This window comes from Rhizophagus irregularis, chromosome 8 (genome assembly GCF_026210795.1).
Source record: "Rhizophagus irregularis chromosome 8, complete sequence".
NCBI lineage: Eukaryota > Fungi > Glomeromycota > Glomeromycetes > Glomerales > Glomeraceae > Rhizophagus > Rhizophagus irregularis.
In genome coordinates this window covers 4,895,707-4,919,882 of record NC_089436.1, presented here as the reverse complement: position 1 = coordinate 4,919,882, position 24,176 = coordinate 4,895,707, and the positions used below count along the sequence as shown (strand labels likewise).

The 24,176-nt window shown below is 29.7% G+C and overlaps 5 protein-coding genes across 5 annotated transcripts; 2 read left to right on the top strand and 3 right to left on the bottom strand.

The window, feature by feature from the left end:
* Positions 1-4,601: 4,601 nt before the first annotated feature.
* Positions 4,602-4,895, top strand: OCT59_028948 (uncharacterized protein; the record flags this gene model as incomplete). The annotated part of the gene is made up of 1 exon (XM_025327889.2): positions 4,602-4,895. The coding sequence occupies one exon, from the start codon at positions 4,602-4,604 to the stop codon at positions 4,893-4,895; it is 294 nt and encodes a 97-aa protein (XP_025169037.2).
* Positions 4,896-12,129: 7,234 nt separating this feature from the next.
* Positions 12,130-13,209, bottom strand: OCT59_028947 (uncharacterized protein; the record flags this gene model as incomplete). The annotated part of the gene is made up of 2 exons (XM_066147672.1): positions 12,130-13,119; positions 13,180-13,209. The coding sequence occupies 2 exons, from the start codon at positions 13,207-13,209 to the stop codon at positions 12,130-12,132; spliced, it is 1,020 nt and encodes a 339-aa protein (XP_065994358.1).
* A 595-nt stretch (positions 13,210-13,804) lies between these two features.
* Positions 13,805-14,244, bottom strand: OCT59_028946 (uncharacterized protein; the record flags this gene model as incomplete). The annotated part of the gene is made up of 2 exons (XM_025327891.2): positions 13,805-14,029; positions 14,173-14,244. The coding sequence occupies 2 exons, from the start codon at positions 14,242-14,244 to the stop codon at positions 13,805-13,807; spliced, it is 297 nt and encodes a 98-aa protein (XP_025169039.2).
* A 5,278-nt stretch (positions 14,245-19,522) lies between these two features.
* OCT59_028945 (uncharacterized protein) lies at positions 19,523-20,854 on the bottom strand. Its single transcript, XM_066147671.1, has 2 exons — positions 19,997-20,854; positions 19,523-19,919 (listed from the first exon to the last, which is right to left on the bottom strand). Exons 1-2 carry the CDS (start codon positions 20,039-20,041, stop codon positions 19,620-19,622), a joined length of 345 nt encoding a protein of 114 aa, XP_065994357.1. The 5' UTR covers positions 20,042-20,854; the 3' UTR covers positions 19,523-19,619.
* Positions 20,855-21,212: 358 nt separating this feature from the next.
* Positions 21,213-23,667, top strand: OCT59_028944 (uncharacterized protein). The gene is made up of 2 exons (XM_066147670.1): positions 21,213-22,248; positions 22,323-23,667. The coding sequence occupies exon 1, from the start codon at positions 21,986-21,988 to the stop codon at positions 22,193-22,195; it is 210 nt and encodes a 69-aa protein (XP_065994356.1). The 5' UTR covers positions 21,213-21,985; the 3' UTR covers positions 22,196-22,248; positions 22,323-23,667.
* The last annotated feature ends 509 nt before the right edge of the window (positions 23,668-24,176 follow it).

The window sequence follows — 24,176 nt, the reverse complement described above, 5'->3', positions numbered from 1 at the left end:
TTTATCGTAATGGTAACCCTGAGTGGCGGCTGTGGACGCGTACTGGCGCAAGATATTATCACAAATTTAGAACAAGATTTTGGGAGAGGCCGGGTAATTATACTATAATAAAATTTATAATTAATATTTACGTTCATGTTTTAAATTTGATAAATTTGATCAATTTTAGTCACGCGTGATGATCGTAGGGCAAGGAGAAACTTATCTACATATCGTAGAAGAAGATAATTATTTTTATTTTTTTATTATTTATTAAGTGAGTAGCTAGGCCCAGTCCGTACCAAATATCGGCTGGAGACTCACGTTTTTTTTGGGCTGTGACTGATACTGACGTCCACGCCGTACAGCCTGGGTACTATTTTATAAAATAATAGCGAACAAGTATCAAATGTGTATTTTTTTATTAAGTTATAATAAAAATTAGAATTTACTTTAATTTTTAACATAAAAATTGTAAATAATAAAAAATTCGTAAATAAAATAAATTTGCTTTCCCAAACTTAAAAAAAAAGGTGTTTATATAAAAGAAAAGGTGTTTATATTATTTTTGATTATTCAATAGTATCACATGCCCCTTGTATACGTTCTACTGCATATGCAGTTTACAATCTCGTAAATTTTCGAAATATTTCAACCGTAATATTACGCAGGTTTACAGTTTCGTAAATTTTCGAAATATTTTAACCGTAATATTACGCAGGTTTACAGTTTCGTAAATTTTCGAAATATTTCAACTGTAATATTACGCAGGTTTACAGTTTCGTAAATTTTCGAAATATTTTAACTGTAATATTACGCAGGTTTACAGTTTCATAAATTTTCGAAATATTTCAACCGTAATATTACGCAGGTTTACAGTTTCATAAATTTGCAGAATATTTTGACCGTAATATTGCGTAAATCTTACGATATTGAAAACTTACGTAATATTTTAACCGTAATATCACATAAATCTTACAAAATTGTAAACTTACGTAATATTTTGAAATTTTTCGAAATATTATGCCATAAACTTTCGTAAACTTACAAAATCGTAAACTTACGCAATTTTTCACGCTATAAAATTTCCTGATGGTGATGAAACTATAAGCAATGTTGGGCTAAGGAGGAATAGAGCTAATTAATACCAAGAGTAAACCATTCAGAAGTGGAAAGAGACCTATTGGCCTGAGATAAAGCTACTTGAGGAGCAGAAAAGCGGAATGGTTAAACAGAAGGTCCTTTGTACGATCAGAGAGCACTTGGCAAAATACCCTTTGCCGCGTCCTTCTCAGTTTTATATTTGCACCTCGGTTGCTAAAGTTCGTGATAAATTTCATGTTGAAGTTTCAAAAAGGTTCGAGAAATAATGGAGGATATGCATCGATAACTCAAACCAGAGTATCATATAAGGCACATCAGAAGATCACGTAGAATAAAGCCTTGGAGAAACTAAGAAGCTGAAAACAAAGAATAATTATTACTCAAAAGTAGTTCTGGGAGGCCAAGTGTTGGTAAGTTACGAAGAGTGAAAAGGAGTTCGTCATATATTTGTTTGCATCAGAGTAAGAAAGACGCTTTAGTAACAAGTTTGACCAGGAAACGTTCAATAAGTTCTGTGGTAATATCCTTTGGTTCAGAAGCTCAGAAATATCATCTTTGGCATCCAAATGGCTAGGCGAGCAAACAAATAGGTGTTTTAATGTTTCCATAAAAATGCCACAAATCGGACATAAGGAGTCATCAGCATATAAATTAGGATATCTTTGAGACAGTTTGTACATTACAGGAAGCTCATTGAACCAGAGTTTAAGATAGAATTGTGCAAAAGTGAAAGATTTGAAAATTACGAGACGTGGATACAAAGTCTGTTTGAAAGTGTTAAAAGAAAGCAACCAGTCCACAGCGTAGAAAGAAGTTTGTATAGGAAGAAATTGGAAGAGTCCTAACAATGAGAAAAACTGCCGAATATCTGATAAGGATCTCCAATACTTGATCGGGTCTTGAGTTAAAAGTTCATTATACCTAGTGAAGAGACCCATGGTGTTCAGAGAAGAGGGAAAAATAACGTCCATCAATGGCACAGGTTGTAAAAATTCAGGCCAATTACGTGCTTTGATAAGTTCTTATGCACAAATGGAATTAAGAGGAGCAGAGTCTTTAAGGAAGCAAATAAATCTATAAGAGATATGTCTAGAGTTCAACAATTCTGAAATATAAGACCATAAAGGATTATTCTTCAATCAGGTTCGTCTTATAGGGAAAACATCGCACTATCACGAATACAAGCTGTCAAATTTGAACAAGAAGACAAATGAAACTGAGAAATCCAAAGGAAGGGAATTCAACACATATAGTATAAAGGCCAATTCTGCAACATCATTATATGGAGAAATCATCAGGCAGAAAAAAATTTTAGAATCGAGTATGAAGTAATTAGGGGTTTGTACCCAAGCGTAGATAAAGTATGAAGTTGATGATTCAATTGCGTGTACAGTCCCAAAGATGTGAAATTAGGTGTCAGAATGCAGGGCAAAAGTAGGAATCATTGCAGAGGGAAGATCTGGAGAAAGGGTAGGAGAACTGTCACCTTGCATTAAAAAAGATCTATCAATCGCTAAAAACTTTTCCAGGATATACAATTCTGAAAACCTAAATAAAAATCTAAAATAAGAAGATAAAATGAAAGAAGAAAGTTTTAAATTAATAAATTGTTGTGAAATGTCTACATGTGCATTCATTTAAAATAATTGTAAACAGCGGTAAGAAGGTAAAACAGATAAACAAGATCGATGAAGTAATTTTTCTCTAACAGATTTCAAAGCTAAAGGGCTTTCATCATTAGCAAGGCAATGAAGGGAACAACCAGGATAAGGAGTGATTTGCATATGGTCATGTGTAGTAGGAATCTAATAAGAAAAATAAACTACACGAATTCCAGAGTGATCATCAATAGTGTAAAAAACTTCCCTAAAATTAAGAGAGTTTGAAGAATCAACACCAACAATTCAATAATACTTGTTCCAGAAATGTATATGAGAAGAAGTGTCAATTATGTTTACAAATTTTTCAACCAAAGAAGAAAGAGATGGAGTGATATTAATAGCACCTACTCGTTAAGATAAAAAAAAGGTTAAATTAGGAAAGGAAGTAATAAGCCGAAACCAAGAAGGAGTTTTTCCAGTATTGGCAACAAAGCCCATTCTTTTAAGGTCAGTCTATACAAAATGAAAATTATAAAATGGATTTATGACTTGGGATAAACACCAAAAAGCAGAATTGAGCCAAGAACACATTTCGAGATTAGCCAAGCCAGAAGAAATCGAAATCAGAGGGCACGCTTCATTGGATATCAAATCCAAGAAGGTATGATCAGGAAAATCAAATTGAAGTCTGGTATCTCGAAGTAGTTTGAAGGCTTGAAAAAGCCAATTATAGCTAATAGAACAGGATTTAGAAGTCTATGGAGAAGAATCCACTAAAAAATCTAAGGAAGAAGGCCACTTTAAAGTAAACTGTAAGGTTCATAATATAATAAAAACCCAGTTTACATGTTTGGAGCCAATTGATAAAAGCAAATTCAAGATAAAAAATGACATATAAGTCATTCACAAAGAGAGTCATAAGGGTTGATATCTTTACTAAAAAATCTGCTAGTTAAAGTTACCAATGGAAAGGTACGAGCTACAGATAAAGCTTTGTGTTGAAAACCATAATAACTATTAGCGATTCGTATAATCTGCGTTTCTGACAAGTATAAAACTTGAGAGCGAAATTGAACTTTCAGTAATACAACCGAAGAATGAAGGTAGCCAATTGAGCAGGTGATAATTTCATTGAACTGCACAGACGTCACAAAAGATGAATAAATGTCTTTAAATTATGAGAGGACAAAATTGAAGGATCCTTGCAAATTGAACTAAACACCCAAAAATTGAAAGGACAAGGATAACTTCAGAGCCTGTAATGAAAAGCTCATTAAGGAAAGGTGATTCAGAATTTCAGAGCTTAACTCAAATATAACTAAATTATTGCCAACTGAAAAGGAGACCAACTCGTATTTTGAGAAGTTTACTGTAATATTATTTAAAAAATAAAAATCATGGGCAATAGAAAGCAATTGTTTTAAACCTTTTAAAGAAAAGGCAATCAAAGTGGAATCTTCCATATAAGTAAATTGAGTAATAGGTACAGTAACATCTTATTGTTGATGTTAAGAATGTCTGCAAGGATACCAGAACTCCATATGTAAGGAGAAATTGCTGATGATGATAACTCAGTTAAAAGGTGATCAAAATAAATGGTCCAAAGTATACATGGTCTGGTAATTATGTATAATTATGTAAATACGTAATTCGTAATCCTGGTAATTAATTACCAGTTATTTTTAAAAATACGTAAATACGTAATTATTTATATCATACGTAATTAGTATAAATATTATTAGTTAAAAAATATAATACAATTTGATATAGTATTATCTTATATAAATTAATAAATAACAAAATAGTAATGATAATTAACTAATACGTACAATAAAATTATTGAACTCTCCATTTCTTTTAATATCAAAATAATTTTTCTAATATTAAACTTTAGCTTTTTACAATTTTTTTTTAAATATGAGTAATAGTCAAAGTGAAAATATTGATTTAAATAAAAAAAAACGTGGCCGTCCAAAAACTGATGTTTGGGAATATTTTAAAGAAGGACCAAGAAATAGAGGTCACTGTTCAGCAGAGTGTAATTTTTGTGGTTGGAAACAACAAATAGGTCAACCTATTGAAATGCAAGGATATATAGCTATTAATTGTTCAAAAGCACCATACGAAATAAAAACAATTTTTTTAGAAAAAGTAAAAAATAATGGACATCTTGAATATAAAAATAAAAATATTAAAGTTGATCTTAATTAGCCAAAAATAAATGAAAAATTTGAATCAACTAAAATTGATCAAGTTAAAGTTGAGATGGTAAATCATGCTATTGTAAAATTTTTTGGCTGCTGCGGCATTCCCTTTCATATCATTGAAAATCCATTTTTTATTGATCTTCTTCGTACTTTATGCTCTGGATATATTCTGCCATGTAGACAAACACTTTCAAATGATATGCTTAATGCAAAGATTTCCATGTAATTACCAAAATAAATCTTAAATTAAGTAATAAAAAATACCTTAATTACATTAGGTATATATTAAATAATTATATTATATATTTATAATAAATTAATAATTTAATAATTTATATTAATTTACTTTTTTATTCAAGGAGTGGATGGTTGGACGAATGCTCGTGGACAGTCTCTTTATGCATTTATTCTCATTACTAAAGAAAGAAAGGAATATGTTCATTCAGTTCAAAATCTGTTAAATTATTCACATACTGGACGTTTTTTGGCAGATAAAATGATTGAAATAATTGAGAATGTTGGTTCTACCAAATTTGGTGGAATAGTATCAGATAATGCATCGGCAATAGTTTTTGCAAAAAAACTAGTTAATGATTAATATGGATTTATAATGCCAATTCGATGCATTGCACATCATATTAATTTGCTAACTAATAATGATATATATAAATTAGAATTCGCTCAATCAATATTAAAAAAATGTATGAAATTAGTTTATTTTTTCAAAGCATCTCACCAAGCAAATGCAATATTAACAAACGAAATAATAGAAAATATGATTAAAGGAGGAGGGCTGAAGGGATATTGTCAAACAAGATGGACAACTGCTTTTGATTGTATTTCTTCAGTTTTAAAGTGTGAAGATGCTTTAAAAAATGTCAGCTTCAATTATTTTATTATTTAAATTTTTAATTGAAATTTATCTAATAATTTATTTTTTAATTTTAAATCGTAATTGATAATCCAGATTATCTAAAAAAAAATATTAAAGATATTATTACAAGACGTTTTTTTATGGAAGTTGAAGAATTACAATTCATTCTTAAACCAATAAAGAAGGCTGTTAAATATTTAGAAATGAAAAATACAATATTGGCAGATTGTTTTCTTCAATTAATAAAGTTATCATATTTAATTAAAAACATATCAGAATCACACACTATTTTTTAACAGCAATGTATTGAAGTATTTAATAAAAGATGGAAACAGTTTGATTTCAGATTATACATGTTAGCTTATTTACTTCATCCATTGTATCATGATATGTATGTACAGTGGCCTGCCAAAAGTGACCGACCACCTAAAAATTAATGACATCAGTTATTTTCATTAATAATTTTTATATTTATTTTAAAATTAGAAATATAAAAACCTATTTTAAAGTATTTTTATACTTAATTAATAATAAAATTATGTATAAATATCTAATTTTAATGTGAAAAAAAAAATTAACTTTTTAACCAGAGCAGCTAGAGCAAAATAGATAGCAAAAATCGATTTTTCAACTAAAAATTAGCTTATTTTCAAAAAATCAGAAGATTTTAATCAGCAGTTCTTGGAAAAATCTGCTTTTAAATCATGAATTTTGGTAAAATTTTATAATTTTTATATGTACAGTAGATCATCAATTTTGCCGATTTTTAGGAGGGGATTCTCAGCAATTACTAATCAAATTTTTCTGATTTTTTGAAAATAAGCTAATTTTTAGTTGAAAAATCGATTTTTGGCATCTGTTTTGCTCTAGCTGCTCTAGTTAAAAAGTCAATTTTTTTTTTCACATTAAAATTAGATATTTATACACAATTTTATTATTAATTAGTAAGTATAAAAATACTTTTTAAAATAGGTTTTTATATTTCTAATTTTAAAATAAATATAAAAATTATTAATGAAAATAACTGATTTTATTAATTTTTAGGTGGTCGGTCACTTTTAGCAGGCCACTGTAATTATATATTTACATATTAATTTTTAAAATCCTAATAAATTAATTAATATTGTAGGTAAAGGATTTAGAAATCAAGTTTGCCGTAAAGTAGTATATTGGGCAATTGATAATATATAGACAAAAATGGGCGGTAGAGAAAATTCCAGTTCAACATTGATTGGATAAATTGCATCCTTTCATAATAAGCTCCCTCCTTATGATGATGAATTTATTTCTAAATATTATACAGTTGAATGTTGGTGGAGTTATGTAGAACAAGATGAAGGAGAAGAAAATTTTATCCAACAACTCGCGTTAAAAATATTTTCAATAACCCCATATAATGCGGGATGTGAAAGAATATTTTCTGTAATAGGGTGGTATATATATGAACAAAAGAAGAATGGTAATGATTGTTTTTTATTAATTAATTTTTATCGAATCATAACTTAAATTTTCTTTAATATTGATTGTTAGATTAAATGTAGATCACTTACAAAATATTACGAAACTTCACACATATTACGTTTTAAATGCAAAAACTGAATTAAAATTTACTGCTAAAGATTTGAATGTTACAAATGAAGAAGAATTTTATCAATTGGTACGAAATGAGCATAGTGAACATCTTTACTTTATCACAATTTTATCAATCATTTGTCGATCATTTATTCAATTTTATCACTTCGTTATAATTACTTCAGTTGAAAATCCTACATAATAATAATTTTACAGACAAATTTAACATTCATTTAAATTTACTGCATACTAAATTTACCAAAAAAAATTCTTTAAACAGTTAATAAATTTTTACAAATTTTGTCTATATGTGTATTTTAATAATATTCATAAACATTTGCTCAATGATAACTTTTTGATTACCTAAAATTCTACATAATTATTTTGGCCATTGATTCTTGAATACCTAAATAATATATTTTGAAAATTTCAAGTTTCGCCCATAAATCTGTGGTTTCACCCGAAGCTCTAAAGTCAAATTAGCAGATGATCGGCAAATATAGGCAAATATCAAATTATTGAAAATTTTGGTTTAAGGTTAACTTTGACAATATAATTTTTTTTATTTTTCATAAATTATACTACTAAAAAGACATTAGTATAGTTTGGCTAAGCATTTTATGGCTTTAACCATAGCTTCAAAATTAATGTGACATGATATATTATATGATCGACAAATGATTGGCAAAGTGATAAAAGCATGTCCGCTATGCTTACAAAATGGTATATATCAAAATATCAATGATGAAATTGAAGAGAAAGAGTTGAAAATTGAAGATGACAATAATGATAGTGATCTTGTTGATATAGAAAAGTATGAAAAATTTAATTCTGAAAATGATAATGTTTTACAAAGTGAAAATTATTTCAATTTTGTATCAAATGAGTTGATAGAATTACTAAAACTTTAAGAACCACAAGTAATTACTATTGAATTTGTAAATATTGATAATGTCATTGATCATGGCAATAAGAATTTTGATTTGGATAAACTATTAGACAAACAGTTTAATGTAGATAATGAATAATAATAATTGTAAAAACAAAACGATATAGTAGTTATAATAAAGAAAGTTTATAAATTTCAATTGCATAATTATATTATAATTTTATAATATTGATTATTTTCTACATTTCAGACGTTAATTTTTTAGTAAACATTTTTTTATTTTACATTAAAAATTAAAAAAAAAGAACTGTTTCTTTAAATAAATACCAACATCTCCTATTACAATATACTCAAAATTTTCAAATTTGCCTTAATTCTGGATTTGCTCTTTCATCCCAATTTTTATAGTTCAAGCTTTCAAGAATTTCGGGTAGAATTGAGCTGCCTAAAGTTAAAAAAACAAAAGAAATATCAGTAAAGGCTCAGTCACTAATGTTTCTTAACTCTCAATTCCAAATGTGATAATGCCTACCTTCCATTTTGAAGTTCCGTTAAGGCTAAATAAAATTTATGTCCAGTTATTTAGTTAGACACCTACAAAAAAAAAGATAAAAGAAGTATTAGCAAAATTTCACTAATGCTTCCTGACTCCCAAGTGACTTCCAAGTCCTAATTTCTAACATCTACCTTTAACCTTTCATTTCAAAGGTTTAAGGCTAAGGTTGCTTGCCGAAACCTAGAGGTTTAGGCAAGATGGCGTTTCGCCGAAAAGCGAAATTCTGCCGAAACTATATTAAAGTTATATTAAAAAACTGGCGAAACTTTGGAAAAAGGCGAAACTGCCGAAACTTATTATAAATGCCAAAACTGCCGAAATTCTGCCAAAACTATAATAAATCTATATTAAAATTTTGACAAAACTAATCATAGGATTTTGAAGAGGTTTAGACAAGCAACCTTATTTAAGGCTAAAATTTGCATCCAGACATTCAGGTAAATGCCTACAAATAAAAAAAGATAAAGAAGTGTTAGTAAAATTTCATTAACGTTCTTTGACTCTCAATTTCAAAAACCTGCCTTTCATTCTGAAGTCCAAGGCTTTAGACGTTTAAAAAACCAAAAGGAATATTAGTAAAATTTACTAATATTCCCTAAATTCTGCGCTGTTGCTTGTCGCTAGTTATTTGTACTTTATACTTTATAATATTTTTAAAGAAAATCGTTAAAAAAAAGATTATCAATCTCTTAAAAATAAAGTTATCATGTGATTGCAACAATAATTAATAATATTTACGGTAATTTCGTAATTAATTACGAATTATGTATTTTCAAATTACAAATTACGTTTTTGGCCATAGATTTACCAGGCCATGTATACTCTTGTCCATTATAATTATTATCAATAAAAGGAAGCAAATGTGTTTCAAGTATTTGAATATAGTCACGATAGTTCATTTTCCCATTAACTTTCACAAGTGGTCCTATCCCTTTTTCTGAAAAACAGCCCCACATCATTACTCCACCACCACCATATATGTTTAATTGAAGGAACCATGTTTTGAATATTAAATCTTATTCTGGGAGTTCTCCAAATATGACCTGGACCATCATTTTAAATATAGTAAAGCGGTTTTCATCACTCCAAATAACTGACTTCCATTTTCTAATGGACCAGCCTTTCCTTTCAATACACCAGTTTAAACGATTTTCTCTTTGTTTATTGTTAAGAAGAGGTTTGAATGCTGGAATACGTAAAAATAGTTTATGCATTTCTTCTTATAGTCTTAGTAGAAACTTGCAGTTCAGTTTTCTCTTGAAAATTATTTTTTATTTGTTCAGCTGATTGATGATTATTTTTTTTAACAATTTTTTTTAATGTTTTTTGGTGTTCACAATTTAAAAGTTTAGGATGACCACTTCATGGCTAGTGCTCCTAACAGATCAGATCAGATCAGATTTTACTTAGATTCAATCTGATCTGAAATTAATTAAATCTGATCTGATCTGATCTGATCTGAATCAGATCGGTTTAAATTTAATCTGAATCAGATCAGATTTAATTAGATTCAAATCTGATCTGATCTGATTCAAAACTGATTAAATATGATCTGATCTGGATCTGATCTGATCTGATTTGAATCTGATTTGAATCTGAATAAATATATTATAAATTCTAAAGCTATAATTTGTAAATATGTAATTCGGCCAGAATTATGCACTTAACTCTGGCAGGAATTATTGAATTTCCTAAAAAGGAAATTTAGGTTACACAAAATTCCGACTTGGTTCCTATAAAAATTGATTTTTGTGGAACGGCTATCGCCAAAAAAGGAAATGATCGACATATCCGTTTTGGCTGGAGTTAAAATTTAGGAATTAATTCCAGCCGGCATTATGAATTCGGCTGAAATTATTAGTAAAATCAAATCTGAAATTTGAATCAAATCTGTCAGATTCAATCTGATCAGATTCAGATTTTGAATAAGCCTAATCTGAATCTGATCTGATCTAATCTGATTTGATCTGAAGCTAATCTGATTTGTTCAGATCAAATTTTTTTGATCTGAATCTGAACTGCAGATTAAATTTATCTGATCTGATCTGAATCTGACAGATCAGATTCAGATCAAATCTGATCAGATCAGATTTTTTTCGGAGCACTATTCGTGGCTGAGTTTCAAGACTTTTTCCTAGAGCTCTGAACAGGTCAGCCAAATTCAGGTAACCTGACCTGACCTGACCTGAAATTCAGGTCAGGTATGAGATTTTTAAAAAAAATTCAGGTCAGGTATGAAGATTGACCTGACCTGATTGACCTGATGACCTGAAACTATTGATTCTACTATATAATAAAAGTGAGTTGCAGTATTGCGATTCACTTTTTTATATGATTTTAATATAAAAATGTTGAATCGCAATATTTCGAGAAAAAACGTTGCGAAAACGTTTTTTCATAATATTATATTAAAAAAATGTTTCGTAACATTTTTTTTTGATATTTCAATAATAACGTTGCGAAAACATTTAAAAAAAACGTTTTGCAATATTTTTTTTCAATATTTTAATAAAAAACGTTGCAAAAACGTTTTTTTTCATAATATTATATTAAAAAAAAAAGGTTTGTACCATTTTTTTTCAATACTTTAATAAAAATAGTCCTGAAATTTTTCAGGTTTCAGGTCAGGTCAAGTCAAACAGACAACCTGATATAACCTGACCTGACCTGACCCATTCAGAGCTCTACAGTTTTTCCTTTACAAAAGATTTGAATAGTTTGGTAAACTGCTGTTTTAGAAAAGCCAAACATTTTAACAATTTTTTGTCTGGTAGTGCCACCTTTAAGGTTGCTTGCCGAAACCTAGGGGTTCAGGCAAGATGGCGTTTCGCCGAAAAGCGAAATTCTGCCGAAATTATATTAAAGTTATATTAAAAAACTGGCGAAACTTTGGAGAAAGGCGAAACTGCCAAAACTTATTATAAATGCCAAAACTGCCGAAACTCTGCCAAAACTATAATAAATCTATAGTAAAATTTTGACGAAACTAATCGTAGGATTTTGAAGAGGTTTAGACAAGTAACCTTAGCCACCTTTAAATAAACCAATAATCTGGTTGCATTTAGCATCCGTTAAATCATACATAGTGCAAAGTAATACAAAATCCTAATTTGTCGATTACATTTGATGGTTGTCTATAAATAAAATAACAATTACGTCATTGTTTATTTATACCATAAACTATTATGTATTATAATTTCAGCCTAAATTATTATGTATGTTTTGGAGTAATTAATAAAATATGGCTTTTGCCTACTTTATTCAAGTAACACACTAGTTAGGATGTTGGTACATAATATTAAAATTGAAAAGAAGTTTAAAAAAAGCCATAAAACTAAAATAAGCAATTAAAAGGTATCTTCCCATTTTGTAATATACTTATATACAATTCCATTCACTACAAACCATCTCACCTGATCTACTCCTTTAATTTCACATTTTGATACATCCTCAGGAGAATTACCAAGAGGCCATAACATTTGGCCCTGATCTTCCCACAGAAAAACACGACCATAACAATCTAAAAAGAGCAATCCAAATTCGATCTCCCCAATAATTATTATGTGATCAAAGCCAAATTCAGCAACAATTTTTATATAATAAATTAATTCCTTCGGATCAATACCATCATTATTAAGTACTTCATAATTATTAATCAAGGTTGCAATTCGAGATTTATCTTCAAATATGTCAACTAAGATTAAATCGTTGCAATACGATGTTTTTTTATTCACTCTTTCACTAGATCGCATTTGGATCATGTTTGAATAGTTTGCAATACTTGATAACTCGTCTTCAGTACAGCAAAAGTTCGGGTATATAAGATGACACATTTTTTGAGGCACGATCATTTTCCAATCATCGCCTCCCAAGGATCCAACTCTGCGCAATTTTCCAAGGGATGTCTGCATTTTTTCCATTTTTCTGATGTTTGGGCATTGGCCTTCTTCCTTATTCAATGTATTACCAGCAAGTTCTCCTTCCTTGACTTTACTGCCAGATCGTTCAGTGATGTTGGGCAATAAATCGATAAACCCATTATGAATTTTACATCCTTCTCTTTTCGCTTCGACACTTGATCCGAGTATGTGAGGTTCACCGCTACCAGACACAAATCCATATCTGTTTGTATTTCCAAGAATTTCTTTACTAAGTGTTCCTGACTCCTGTATAAATAATTTATTTGCTTCTGTACTGTCATCCTTTTTGAAGGTCGATAGGCGAAACTCCAAAGAAGACTCAATGCATCTCAGATCGTAATAATTAGTATCGATCGAAACTTGTCTAGGAATAGTGTTTTCCCTATAGGACTGAAAGGAACTATATTTCCCCTCCTTCTATATAAAATATGATTTTGAATTCGTTTAAACTTTTTTTCCTGCTCTTTTTCTCCTTACCTGTAGGGTTCTACGAAGTTTATTTGCCATTTCTCTTTCAAATTGCTTAACCAGCTGTATGAACTTTAAAAGAAAAAGAAATAAATATAAACAGACTACTGAAACAGACTACTGCAACAGAATAATAGGATCAACTTGCTTAATAATCAAATTTTGCGTATCATATGAAAAATACGAATCAGAATGACGTTACATTTGTACATCACAATGTATAAGCTTACTATAAATGTGAGCTGAGAATCAGGTGATAAATCTGAACAACTTTGTGATATTTATCTAATAATGAATTTTTTTTTCAAAATATCAATTTCTGGGTTTAGATCATATTGAAGATTTCACTATCTTAACTTTTTCTGATCACAATTAACAGTAACCTCAAGTTTTTTTAACACAGCTAGTACTATGAAACTGACGCTAAACCCCTTGTCCAATGCGATTTGATATTTTTGAAAGAAGGCATCAAGGTGGATGATATTTGATTATTGGCTTATTAAGAATTTCTTTAGCTATCTGAATGCATCTAGTCTGGAATTTGCGATTTTTCTTAGATTTTAATTTTTTTTTAAGTTCATCAATATCACGCCTTAATTTTGCTACTTCAGCTTTAAGCTCATAAATCTCAATATCACACAATATTTTCAGTATCAGTACCTCTCCTACTCTTCTTCAACTCCTTAATTCTATTCTCATGTTCCTTATTACACTTCCTGAGATTCACTACCTCATGTTTAAGATCAAAATTCTCAGCCTCAAGTTCCATGTTATACTGTTTCAATACATCAAGTTCAGCAATCTTTGCCTTAAGTTCAGACTGAGCGGTTGGGATTGCTATTTCGCTTTCACAAACAGACTATAAGGACATGGTTAATAATGACATATGTACAGAAAAAAATGTTTAATGTTTATGTGTTTGGATTGTCTAACTGGTCTAAAGGATTCGAGTCTCCAGGTTTAATGTACTAATCAACTTCATTGGATTCTAGACTCATCGACTTCATCAGATTCATCTTCTTCAGAGTCAGTCTTATTGTCTTTATCGGAATCAGTCACAACCGCTTGTTTCATATGAAAACAAGAATGTTTCTCTTAAACTCATCAATCACTTTTCCAAGCAGAAAAAAGATTTAAGATTACATGCATTTGAAATGACATTATCATGTTAAAACTGCTTTATTTAATAAATACATTGTACCAGAATACGGCTTTCAGTACATAAAAAATGCGATATACTGCTATATGATATGAATGCAAAATATATGACAGTACTAAATAATTTGTGAATGGGATCGAAAAATGAAGAAAATAATTTCTATAATGCTCGATAACATCTTTAAGATTTTTATTCATATAAACCCAAGAGATTGGACGTGTATAGGGATCGGAATGATGAATATTAATCCATCTCTCAAGTCCTTTTCTGTCATAAGAGATTCTAGAGGGCGCTATAACCAGATCTTCTATCCAAACAAAAGTTATAGTACACATGTATTGGCTTGGAATAAAAGGATATGCCTGGGTATTTTTCACTTGTTCAATAATTCTACACATTGGCAAGCGAGTGCATTCCAATAATTATTAGTCTTTCTTCTTTAAGTACATCAATTGCTTGTTAAATACATTGTGCATAAGCACCTTCTTTTTTCAGATCCCCAATAGTATTAAACCCTGCACAAAGAAAAACATCTATTGATATTTTTCTGGCACCTTCGATTTTATCAATGCTATCAGCCATATTTAAAATTTGCTTCCTTTCTTGGTCATTAGCCATAATTTTAATTCATAAATATAAGGCCCATAGTGACAACTGAAATTTCACATGAAAGCACAACTAGTCCCTCCGAGACCTATTTCTGACATATCCGCAGGACTCTGATTTTTTGCGAAGAAAATTGCCTCAACTTTTACCAGTTTTTGGCGCTTTATGTCTCATTACATACTGTAGATCACGAAAAAATAAAAAGACTGAACACTGAAGACAAGGAAAATGATTATCACTATCGCATAATACCAAGAAAGTTTTGAAGGTACATAAAATCAGAATCTTGATTCCTTTTAGTTTAGTGATCTTTCTCGAAAGATTTAGTCTCATTAGGAACCTCTTAAAATAGCTTTACGCCTAACAATCTTAGAATTGCAAAGTCCTCAGCCCATAAGGTTAGTTCTGTGTCGTAATAAAGCATTTTTGAGCCAAAGACATTCCTTGAGCGTTTGTACTTTGTATGGGAAAAAAGACCAAAGGACAGAGGCATAGTTTATATGAAAATTAGTTCATAGGAGTACATGCATGTAGCTCAGCAAAAAATGATCAATGATCATTGCTTTGGACTAGTTAGTAGTAGTTCAGAGATAATATAGGTTGCAGTTTTACCTTTTGGCGGGAACTATGCCAATTATTAATTCAACCTTGTCAATAACCTCATTAATATCATCAAATGATTTAAGACAGAAGCAGTATTCATCAATTTTTTTCTCTAACATGTCTACTTTATCTAACTGCAAATTCATTCTTAAATATTTGGCTGTCATCCTCTAGTATTTCAATCCTTTTTGAAAGCTTTCCAATTTCTTTGGCAAATGCACTACTTTCTGTAATATTCTTACAACTGTATTTGCCTTCGCAGAATGAATGTTTTTGACAATCCATGTTGCTTGTCATTTTAGTGATGCATTGCACATCTGAAATATGTGCTAAATAGGGATTGAATTGGAATTGATTTTACAATAATCAAATTTATCGAAAATTGATAAGAATCAATTTTAAATCGATTATCGAATAAAAATCGAATTTACTTATTGTGGGCCATAGCTTCCACTCCTCTGACGTCTTAATCAGACATCTTTTGCATCTGTTACAATTTCTGCTAAATATCCCTGGTTCCCATCACTATTATGACCATAAAACCAATCATTGCCAAATAAAATATAATCAGAAAACATGGAGTCATGCTTTGCAATTAACACTTCAGTTAGAATTGTGATAGTCTTAGTCTTTTTATTAGGTTGAAATTTTGAACTTTATATTTGTAGTAAAAGTAAGCAAAACTACAGCCCATCTAAAAAAATGGCTGATTATTTCCCTAAAGAATTTACTCTTTCTGTCCTTAGTGCTTATTTGTCTAGAAATTTTCCTATCAATGCTCTTGAGCATTTTATTGGTAGCCTCTTGAATCAAGATTCTAGGACACAGTAAACTTTTTTATTACTAACTTTAGCTTTGACAGTTTTTAAGCTTATGTTTATAAGTAAAAAATAAAATTAATAAACTATTTCCTGATCCTATTCCAAACCTTCTAATCCATCTATACAATTAGTTTTTGTCAATAAGTTTAAATGGATTTGCTTGATTATATGATTTTTCTCTTCTATAATAGGTACTGTTATTAGGATTAGAGCTTCAAACAGTTCCAGTTTGAACCGGAAACCAATCCAAAACTGACCAAAAATTCGGTTCGGTTCTCAGTTTGGTTTTGAAACTGGAACTATTCAGTTCAGTTTAATTCTATTTTATTTTAAGAAAAAATGTGAAAATCGAAATAACTTGGCAACCAGTAATAATATAAAGATGTATAATAGCTCATTAGAATCATTTCACCAAGACGCGTTGAATGGTGGTAAGAATATCTCTCTAGCCTCGATATATCACAAGATAATCAACGCTAAACAATATTTATGAAACTAGCGATAGAATTGTATCTATTGATCCCAGAAAAATGATCTTAGCATCATTCGATAGGTTTAATAAGACGAATCTAATGAGTCTTTTTTCATTTTTTTATGACCATTACATAATGAGTTATCTTAATTTTCGCATTTTTTTAAATTTTTGAATATCAAAAAATAAAAATTCTGATCTAAGATATAACCCATCATCTACTGATTGTATTAGAATAATCTATAGCTCATTAGTACCGTCTCAGTGAGACAAATTGAATGATGGTAAGATCATGTCTCTAGTATCGGTATATTATGAGATAATTCATGCTAGGTAATAATTTTAGAAAATCAGCATTAGAAAGGTATCTATCAATACTAGAGACATGATCTTACCACCATTTGATATGCCTTAGTGAGATGATTCTAATGAGCTATTGTACGTCTTTATACGATCGCTAGTTGCAGAGTTATTTCAATTTTCACATTTTTTCTTAAAATTGGATAGAAGCGGTGAATAATGCAAATAATGCAAATAATGGGAATGATGGGAATGATGTGGATGGTGTATTATCAATCATAAATTTTTGGGTTTCTAATAGGTTTAATAGTCATAATTGAATTGACAGTACAAAAAAATTCAATTTCAGAAGTTTGGAACTGGAACTTTGGACAAATAATGTCTATAGTATTAACTTTGATAGAAGTAATAAGTTCAATTTTTTGTACATTTAAGAGGGGAAAATGGAAAGAGTAATTTGGATCTATGGCATGACAATTATAAATTTCCCTAGATTATTTTTCTATTTTGTTAGTATATTTATTTTTTGTTTTTTTATGTAGTAAAAGTGTCAATTAATTATCACAAATTTGTCAAGTTCAAGGGAGTCAACCCTATTATTTGTGGATTATTACGCAACTTTGGTAATATGATACCTTTTATACTAATATCCTTAATTTAATTTAAATAAAGTATTTTTTTTTTGCCAGATTCTTTAATTTTACAGTAGCAGAGTTTTTTTGATTTATGGTCTGCAATAAAATTTCATTATGAAAATCTACAAACTATACGGTAAAATTAATTATTGTACGTGTATATGTGATACTTAAAGATATTTAATGATATGATAAAACGGCATGGCCGTTTTATCCCATACAATAATATGTAAACTTTATACAGTAAAGTACTATATAATCTTCAATATCAGTACAATGAAATATAATTTAAATTATTGAGATCGAAGGATATCTACTATATAATAATTGTTTTCCTGTATAACAGTCACGTTAGTGCTTCGATCTGTGCATAGATAAAACTGCAGTATCCAGATATCCAAAAAAAATAGCTATCCAGATACTGCAGTTTTATCTGGATAAAATATCTGGATAGAAAATATCCGGTTTGACCTGTTATCTGGATAAAAAAAATTATAAAAATTTTTTTTAATCATTTAAATTACTTATTATTATCTATTAAATTACTATTTGTTAAATCATACTAAAATTACTAGTAGAATATTCAATGGTCGGTAGTAATTCAGGCCATCTATAATGCCAGCCCGAATTTTGCGAAATTGATATTTGTCAAGAAAGAGGCAGCCCAGCTAAACAAAATTTGGGATTTTTGTATTTTTGGCCACCATTATATGTTTGGCCCAAATTACTGTTGATCTATAATTTAAAAAAAAAAGATTTTTTCTAATAATTAGGTTGAATTGATTAATTTATATTACAAAATAGTATATAAATCTAATAAAAATAATTAGTTTATACATAATCTTCCATTATTTTACAATTTTAATGTGTTTTTATATTTATAATAATGCATTTATTGCAAAATTTTACGGTTCTCAAATTTTCAAAAAATTGACATAATTCAGGCAAAATTCGTAGTGCCAGCCGAAATTAAAATTTTATTTTATTTAAAATTAATAAAATATCACTAATTTCGTTAAAAATATCAAGTCAAAATTTAATTAAGTTAATGCCACTGATATTATTTGTTAAGATCGATCAATGAAAAAAATTTTTTATATAATCTTATCCGGGTTTCGGTTTCTATCCAGATATATCCAGATTTATATCCGAACTGGATAATCCAGATAAAACCCGGATAATTTATTTAATTTATCTGGATAACGGTTTCTACCCGAATCGAAGCATTAAGTCACGTTTAGATTACATATTTATATCTGTGTTCCCGTAACATTTAGACTACAATTGATACATAACGTTTAGACTACGAATTTATACCTGTGCACCCGAAAGACTGTATAAAATCACGTATAACATTTAACCGTCATACCGATCACGTGTATGTTTATCTGACATTGCGGAGCAACGGGTTCAACGGCTAGTAATATTTATATAACAAATGAATAAAGAATTTTTTTCTAATTAGCCAGTACTTTTTTCCCAGTACCCACAGTTTACATAGGACACGGATGAGGTGACACAGCAGAAGTGGGTTTATTTATAGATTGGTGTATCACGCAGATCACAAGATAAAGATGTAACATTTGCAACATGATCAGTAAATTTAACATTATAACAAGGTGTTACGATGTGGGAGGGTAAACGAAAACGATGTATGGGATCATTGAGGTGAAGACGAGACTAACATCAAAAAATATAAGAATAAGAGAGGTGATTATGTGAATACATTATAAAGAGAACATATCTTATTAAAATTATGGTATGAAACATGATAATTTTTATTGATTTTTTTTTTTACACGGAGAAAATAAAATAAAACAAAATAGAACTGAAGATGATAAGTTTCATCAGATTTAGATATCATTAATCGGTTTGTTCTTGAGAAACGGGTTATCCCTGGCGGAACTTGTAGAATTAGCCATAGTCATCTTGTTTGAAAGGTATCTTACATTAGGGTCGTGCCTAACTTCAACCCAGAAATTACGGGGTTCACGATCCCCAAGATTTTCCTCCACGTAAAAGTCTAAAATGGATTTATCGTCAACATTTTGGACCATTTTTGTCATAATTTCAACGACCATGATGTCCAGAACAATGCTCGGCATCGTATCAAAGTCTAGGTTTTCCATAAGCTTTAGGGAAGTGGCATTTATCTTAGCGTAGTCAAGAGATGAAATCAGCGAAGGGATGGGAAAACTATCAGTTACTAAAAAAACATATAGATACTTACGCTGTACCAGCCAGCACACGTGACGAATTTGCCTCTTAGGAACATTTCTCAAAATCCTCAATCTGTGTTGGTATGTTTTAGTGGGAGGGTATGAAAATTTTTACTTTAAGATAGACCACCTTCGTCAGGTCAGCATCGTCTAATCTTACTACCACCGTAACCTCCTTTATGGTATATTCCTAAGTAAGATGTTCGGTGGACTCATGGACGTAGCAGACGGTTGAAAGTTTTGCGGGGATGATGTAAGTTTTTTTGTTTTTAGTTATAGTGGGTTTAGTGAAATGTAATAAAATTCAGGAGGGATGGAAACAAAAAACGAATCATCAAATGTTAGGAGTTTTTATAGCTTTATTTCTTTTTTTTCAAACTTCCCAAATTCTAAATATCACGATTTGTTTATTTTTTCGAGAGAGAAAAAAGGGGGATTGCGAAGCAATACGAATTTTTTCTCATGAAAAAAAAAGTGGCTTCGCTATGATCAGAAGGAGATGACAGTGAAAAGGAATCTCTCACATTTTTCATAACTTTTTTCACAAAATCCCTATAGATCATACTTCCTTATAGAGATATATGAAGGTTGACAAATCATCATCTTAAAAAAAATAGATGATAAATCTTACATCTTTACAAAAAAAAAACAAACAAACAAAAAAAAATTTTTTCCAATAATTTATAGGAGAGACGTTATATAATTTTTTTTTTTTAATAAAAAGGATCGTGAAAGAAGGGGGGAATTTTAATTATTTCTTAAAACGGTCCAGACCCGTATAATTTACAAGGAAAAAACCCGTTGACCGCAAACCGCAAGAAAGAAAATTTTTTTTTATTTTTTTTTTTTCAATCTACAACATCGAAAATAGAGCTGCCTATTGTTCACAAGATGTACAAAAATTAAAACAAAGATGGAAACGATAATCCAATTTTTTTTTTACTCGTATAACAAACAAATAAAAATGGATTTTATTGATACAAAAAAATTATTTAAAGACACGCTTTCCTATGGAGGGAAGGTGGGGCGAACTAATCTAGGACCCAATCCAAATAGAAATCGAAAAGGAATAGGAATAGGAATCCGAATCCGAATCCGAATCGATTACCTACTCTAAGATCTAAGAATATAAGTTTTCAACCTATTTTTTGCCTATTTCGTTCAGGCAGATCCAACCAAAAAAGAATTTAAAAGGAATTTTGTAACCCATCCCACAGATTACAGAATAGGAAAAAAATACCACTTGTTTTATATTCTACGATAATAAAGATGCGTTACAGTGAAAAAAAAAATAAAAAAAAATAAAGAATTTTTTTCTTTCAATTTAATTACAATACAAATTCTTTCTTTATAACTACATTGTTCAACAAATTCCAAAATTGATCTTTATTAATTTTTTTACTGAAATAAACAGTATAACACTATAAAATTCATAGACATTTTCGTTTTTCAATTAGCGCGATTTCCCTCACTTGAATTGATTGAGCCAGTGAGCATGTGCTTAACAACAAATTTATTCATTTCAATTGGCTACGTAATCGAACACTTTTTTTAAAAAAAGTCTTATTTCGTCAGGCTCCTAAAGTGAATTATAATATAATATCCACGAAAAAAACTGCATCGCGGGACGCGAATCACGTCTTTTTCAACCATGTATTTCAAATTTCTAGCCGGTCCAGGTACACGAAGCGTTCACGATCTAGAAGGGAAACCTTCAAATTTAATCGCGTACGCTGTTGATTCCGATTTCCGAGCTTAGCTTCGAACAGGCGAACATAGTATTTAGAGAAAGCATAGATCAATTAAACTAGCTCACATCCACGCCCAATCCGATAAAATCATCCTGCCACAAAATAATAATATATAAATAAAACTCACAATCATCACAGCCTCGTGCAAGAATTACGATTATCGAAGAATGCAGAAAATATTTCGATGCTACCAAAATCAAAGACAACCAGCCGTTTTTCAACGACATAGTCGAGGCTTGATTTGCAATTATGTGCACGTGTCTAATGGGATGTTTACGTTTTATTATCACCTTTCAGGACACATTATTCCTTAACTCGAAAACAGAGGTCATTAAAGCACATTTACAACCCTCGGGTGCTTTGCAATCTTCGGACGCTTTATCACCTTCAATTACTATACAACCTTCAGATGTTACAGATACTTTACTAAAACCCGCCACAAACTCCCCCAAAAATTAACACATTTATTAAAAGTACACCAAACAAGCAATAGATAAGGAAGAGCTTTGGGAGTAAGTTTCTGCTTTGTTGTGTTGCTTCGAAAACAGAAGTTATTCTAACAGTATTTTGGTCTTCTATGTAACAGTTACAATTCCACATATGAGCATAACCAAAGAATTGGAAACAGAAATTGAAATAGAACTCACCAAAGAATATTCCTTTATGCGTGATAGAAATCCCATTATGTAGAATTCTGCCTTAAAGGAATATTGTATAATGCCACTCTCAAGGAATCTGGTGAAAGTTCAAGGATGCAGTTAGAAATAAGAATTATAAAGATGTAGATGAACGTTTCCGCCTATGTTGTGAGAAAGTTCTCACTGACTTGTAGGTAGACATTAATGTCTATTTGTCAAGAACTGCTAACAATTGCTTTTCCTTTATCTACAACCTTGTAGATGTTGGTCGCATTATTAATAGAAAATTAGGCGAGCGAAAGCATATAGTTTACCAAGTATCAGCACTATTCAAATTTTATTAAAGACCGTTTCTAATCTTGGATATTGATTGGATTGTGTTCCATTCCCGTTCGGTAAAACTGATGAAGTTGTAACCAAATTCTGACATTATTCTGGTGGATGCAAAGGCGATGAGGTTTTTCGATGGGCTTGACGTTTGGCATTTAGATGTTGTAGGTCCTCCCTCCCTGTAGTACACCTGATAAACATGCTTTAGATGATTCGAAGAAAATATTCCGAACAGATAACCTAAATCTAATTACAATATCGTGAGAACACCTTGATTGTGATATCAACCTTTACACAGGGATAAAGGTGTTCAGTACGCAATCAATTAGTAAGTAGTTTATGCATGAATGCATGATCTATGCTTTGCTAGCCATTGCAATGTATGATAACTTGTTCCCATTCTCCCTCAACGCAACCCTGTCTGCTAGTTTAACCAAGCATAAATTAACCTGGATTTGATTTGCTTATCATGGCTTCGGCCATATTAATTAAATATTTGCTCTTTATTTTTTTTCCCCTTTTATGTTAATTTTTAAAAGTTTATTACAGTAATTAATAAGGTTAAGTATTTTTAATAGCAGTTCAGAACTTTTAAGTATAGAATATTGTTATAAAGTTGGATATTAAGTAATTTTGTAATAAACATATTTTTTGTTTTGTTAGATCTTACAACATAATTTTAAGCGAAATATATTGGAAATACTTGCATATTAATTTTGTAAGTCTATCTTGAAATTATGGGTAGTTTTAATAATATCAAGTAGTTTGAATACTTTAGCTAAAGGAATATATTTTTTTAACTTAACCAAATCTCTATAATTTATCTCTAATTCTTTACCTTATCTGTACTTACTTCTTTATAATTTATCTATATCTTTTTAACCTAACTGGTAAATTATAATTATTCTTTAAACTGTTAATTTTGCAAGAAAATTTACTTATATAAATTTTATTTTAATTAAAAGATATTGATAATTTTTTAAAAGTTAATAATTAATAAATTATTGCTAAATTCTTTAAATTGAAATATTTTTTTATTTACTGATTAATTTTAAAAATGTAAAATTACTATCATTAAATGTATTTTAATAAGAAAAATCTATAAAATCTATAAATTAATATGATTTTCTATTTTCTATTACTATTTTTACTTTAATAAGTTTTTAAAATTAACTTTAAATTTTACTGTTTAGGAAATAGTATCAATACTTTATTTTTGTTTATTTTATATTAAATTTAAATATTTTTAATACATATAAGGCCGCTCCAAGCCAATTCTTTGTTTAACATAACATAGGGGTCCCAATCTAGGGGGGGGGAACAAAAAATAATACATAAAATAAAATACATGGCCAGAATTACCATTAATTTTGGCCAAAATTTTGACCAAAAAAGTGAGCAAAAATTTTGGATGATAATTCCGGCTAAAACTTAAAGATTTGTCTAATTCTGGCCTAAATTACATGTATTTT

What these genes read in the sequence shown, in the direction of transcription:
- OCT59_028945 (XM_066147671.1), bottom strand. Translation starts at nt 20,041, where the DNA reads ATGTTCCTAAGAGGCAAATTCGTCACGTGTGCTGGCTGGTACAGC. An exon ending in CGTGTGCTGGCTGGTACAGC is followed by an intron (nt 19,920 to 19,996) that starts GTAAGTATCTAT and finishes GACTACGCTAAG; the next exon opens with ATAAATGCCACTTCCCTAAA.
- OCT59_028944 (XM_066147670.1), top strand. Translation starts at nt 21,986, where the DNA reads ATGTGCACGTGTCTAATGGGATGTTTACGTTTTATTATCACCTTTCAG.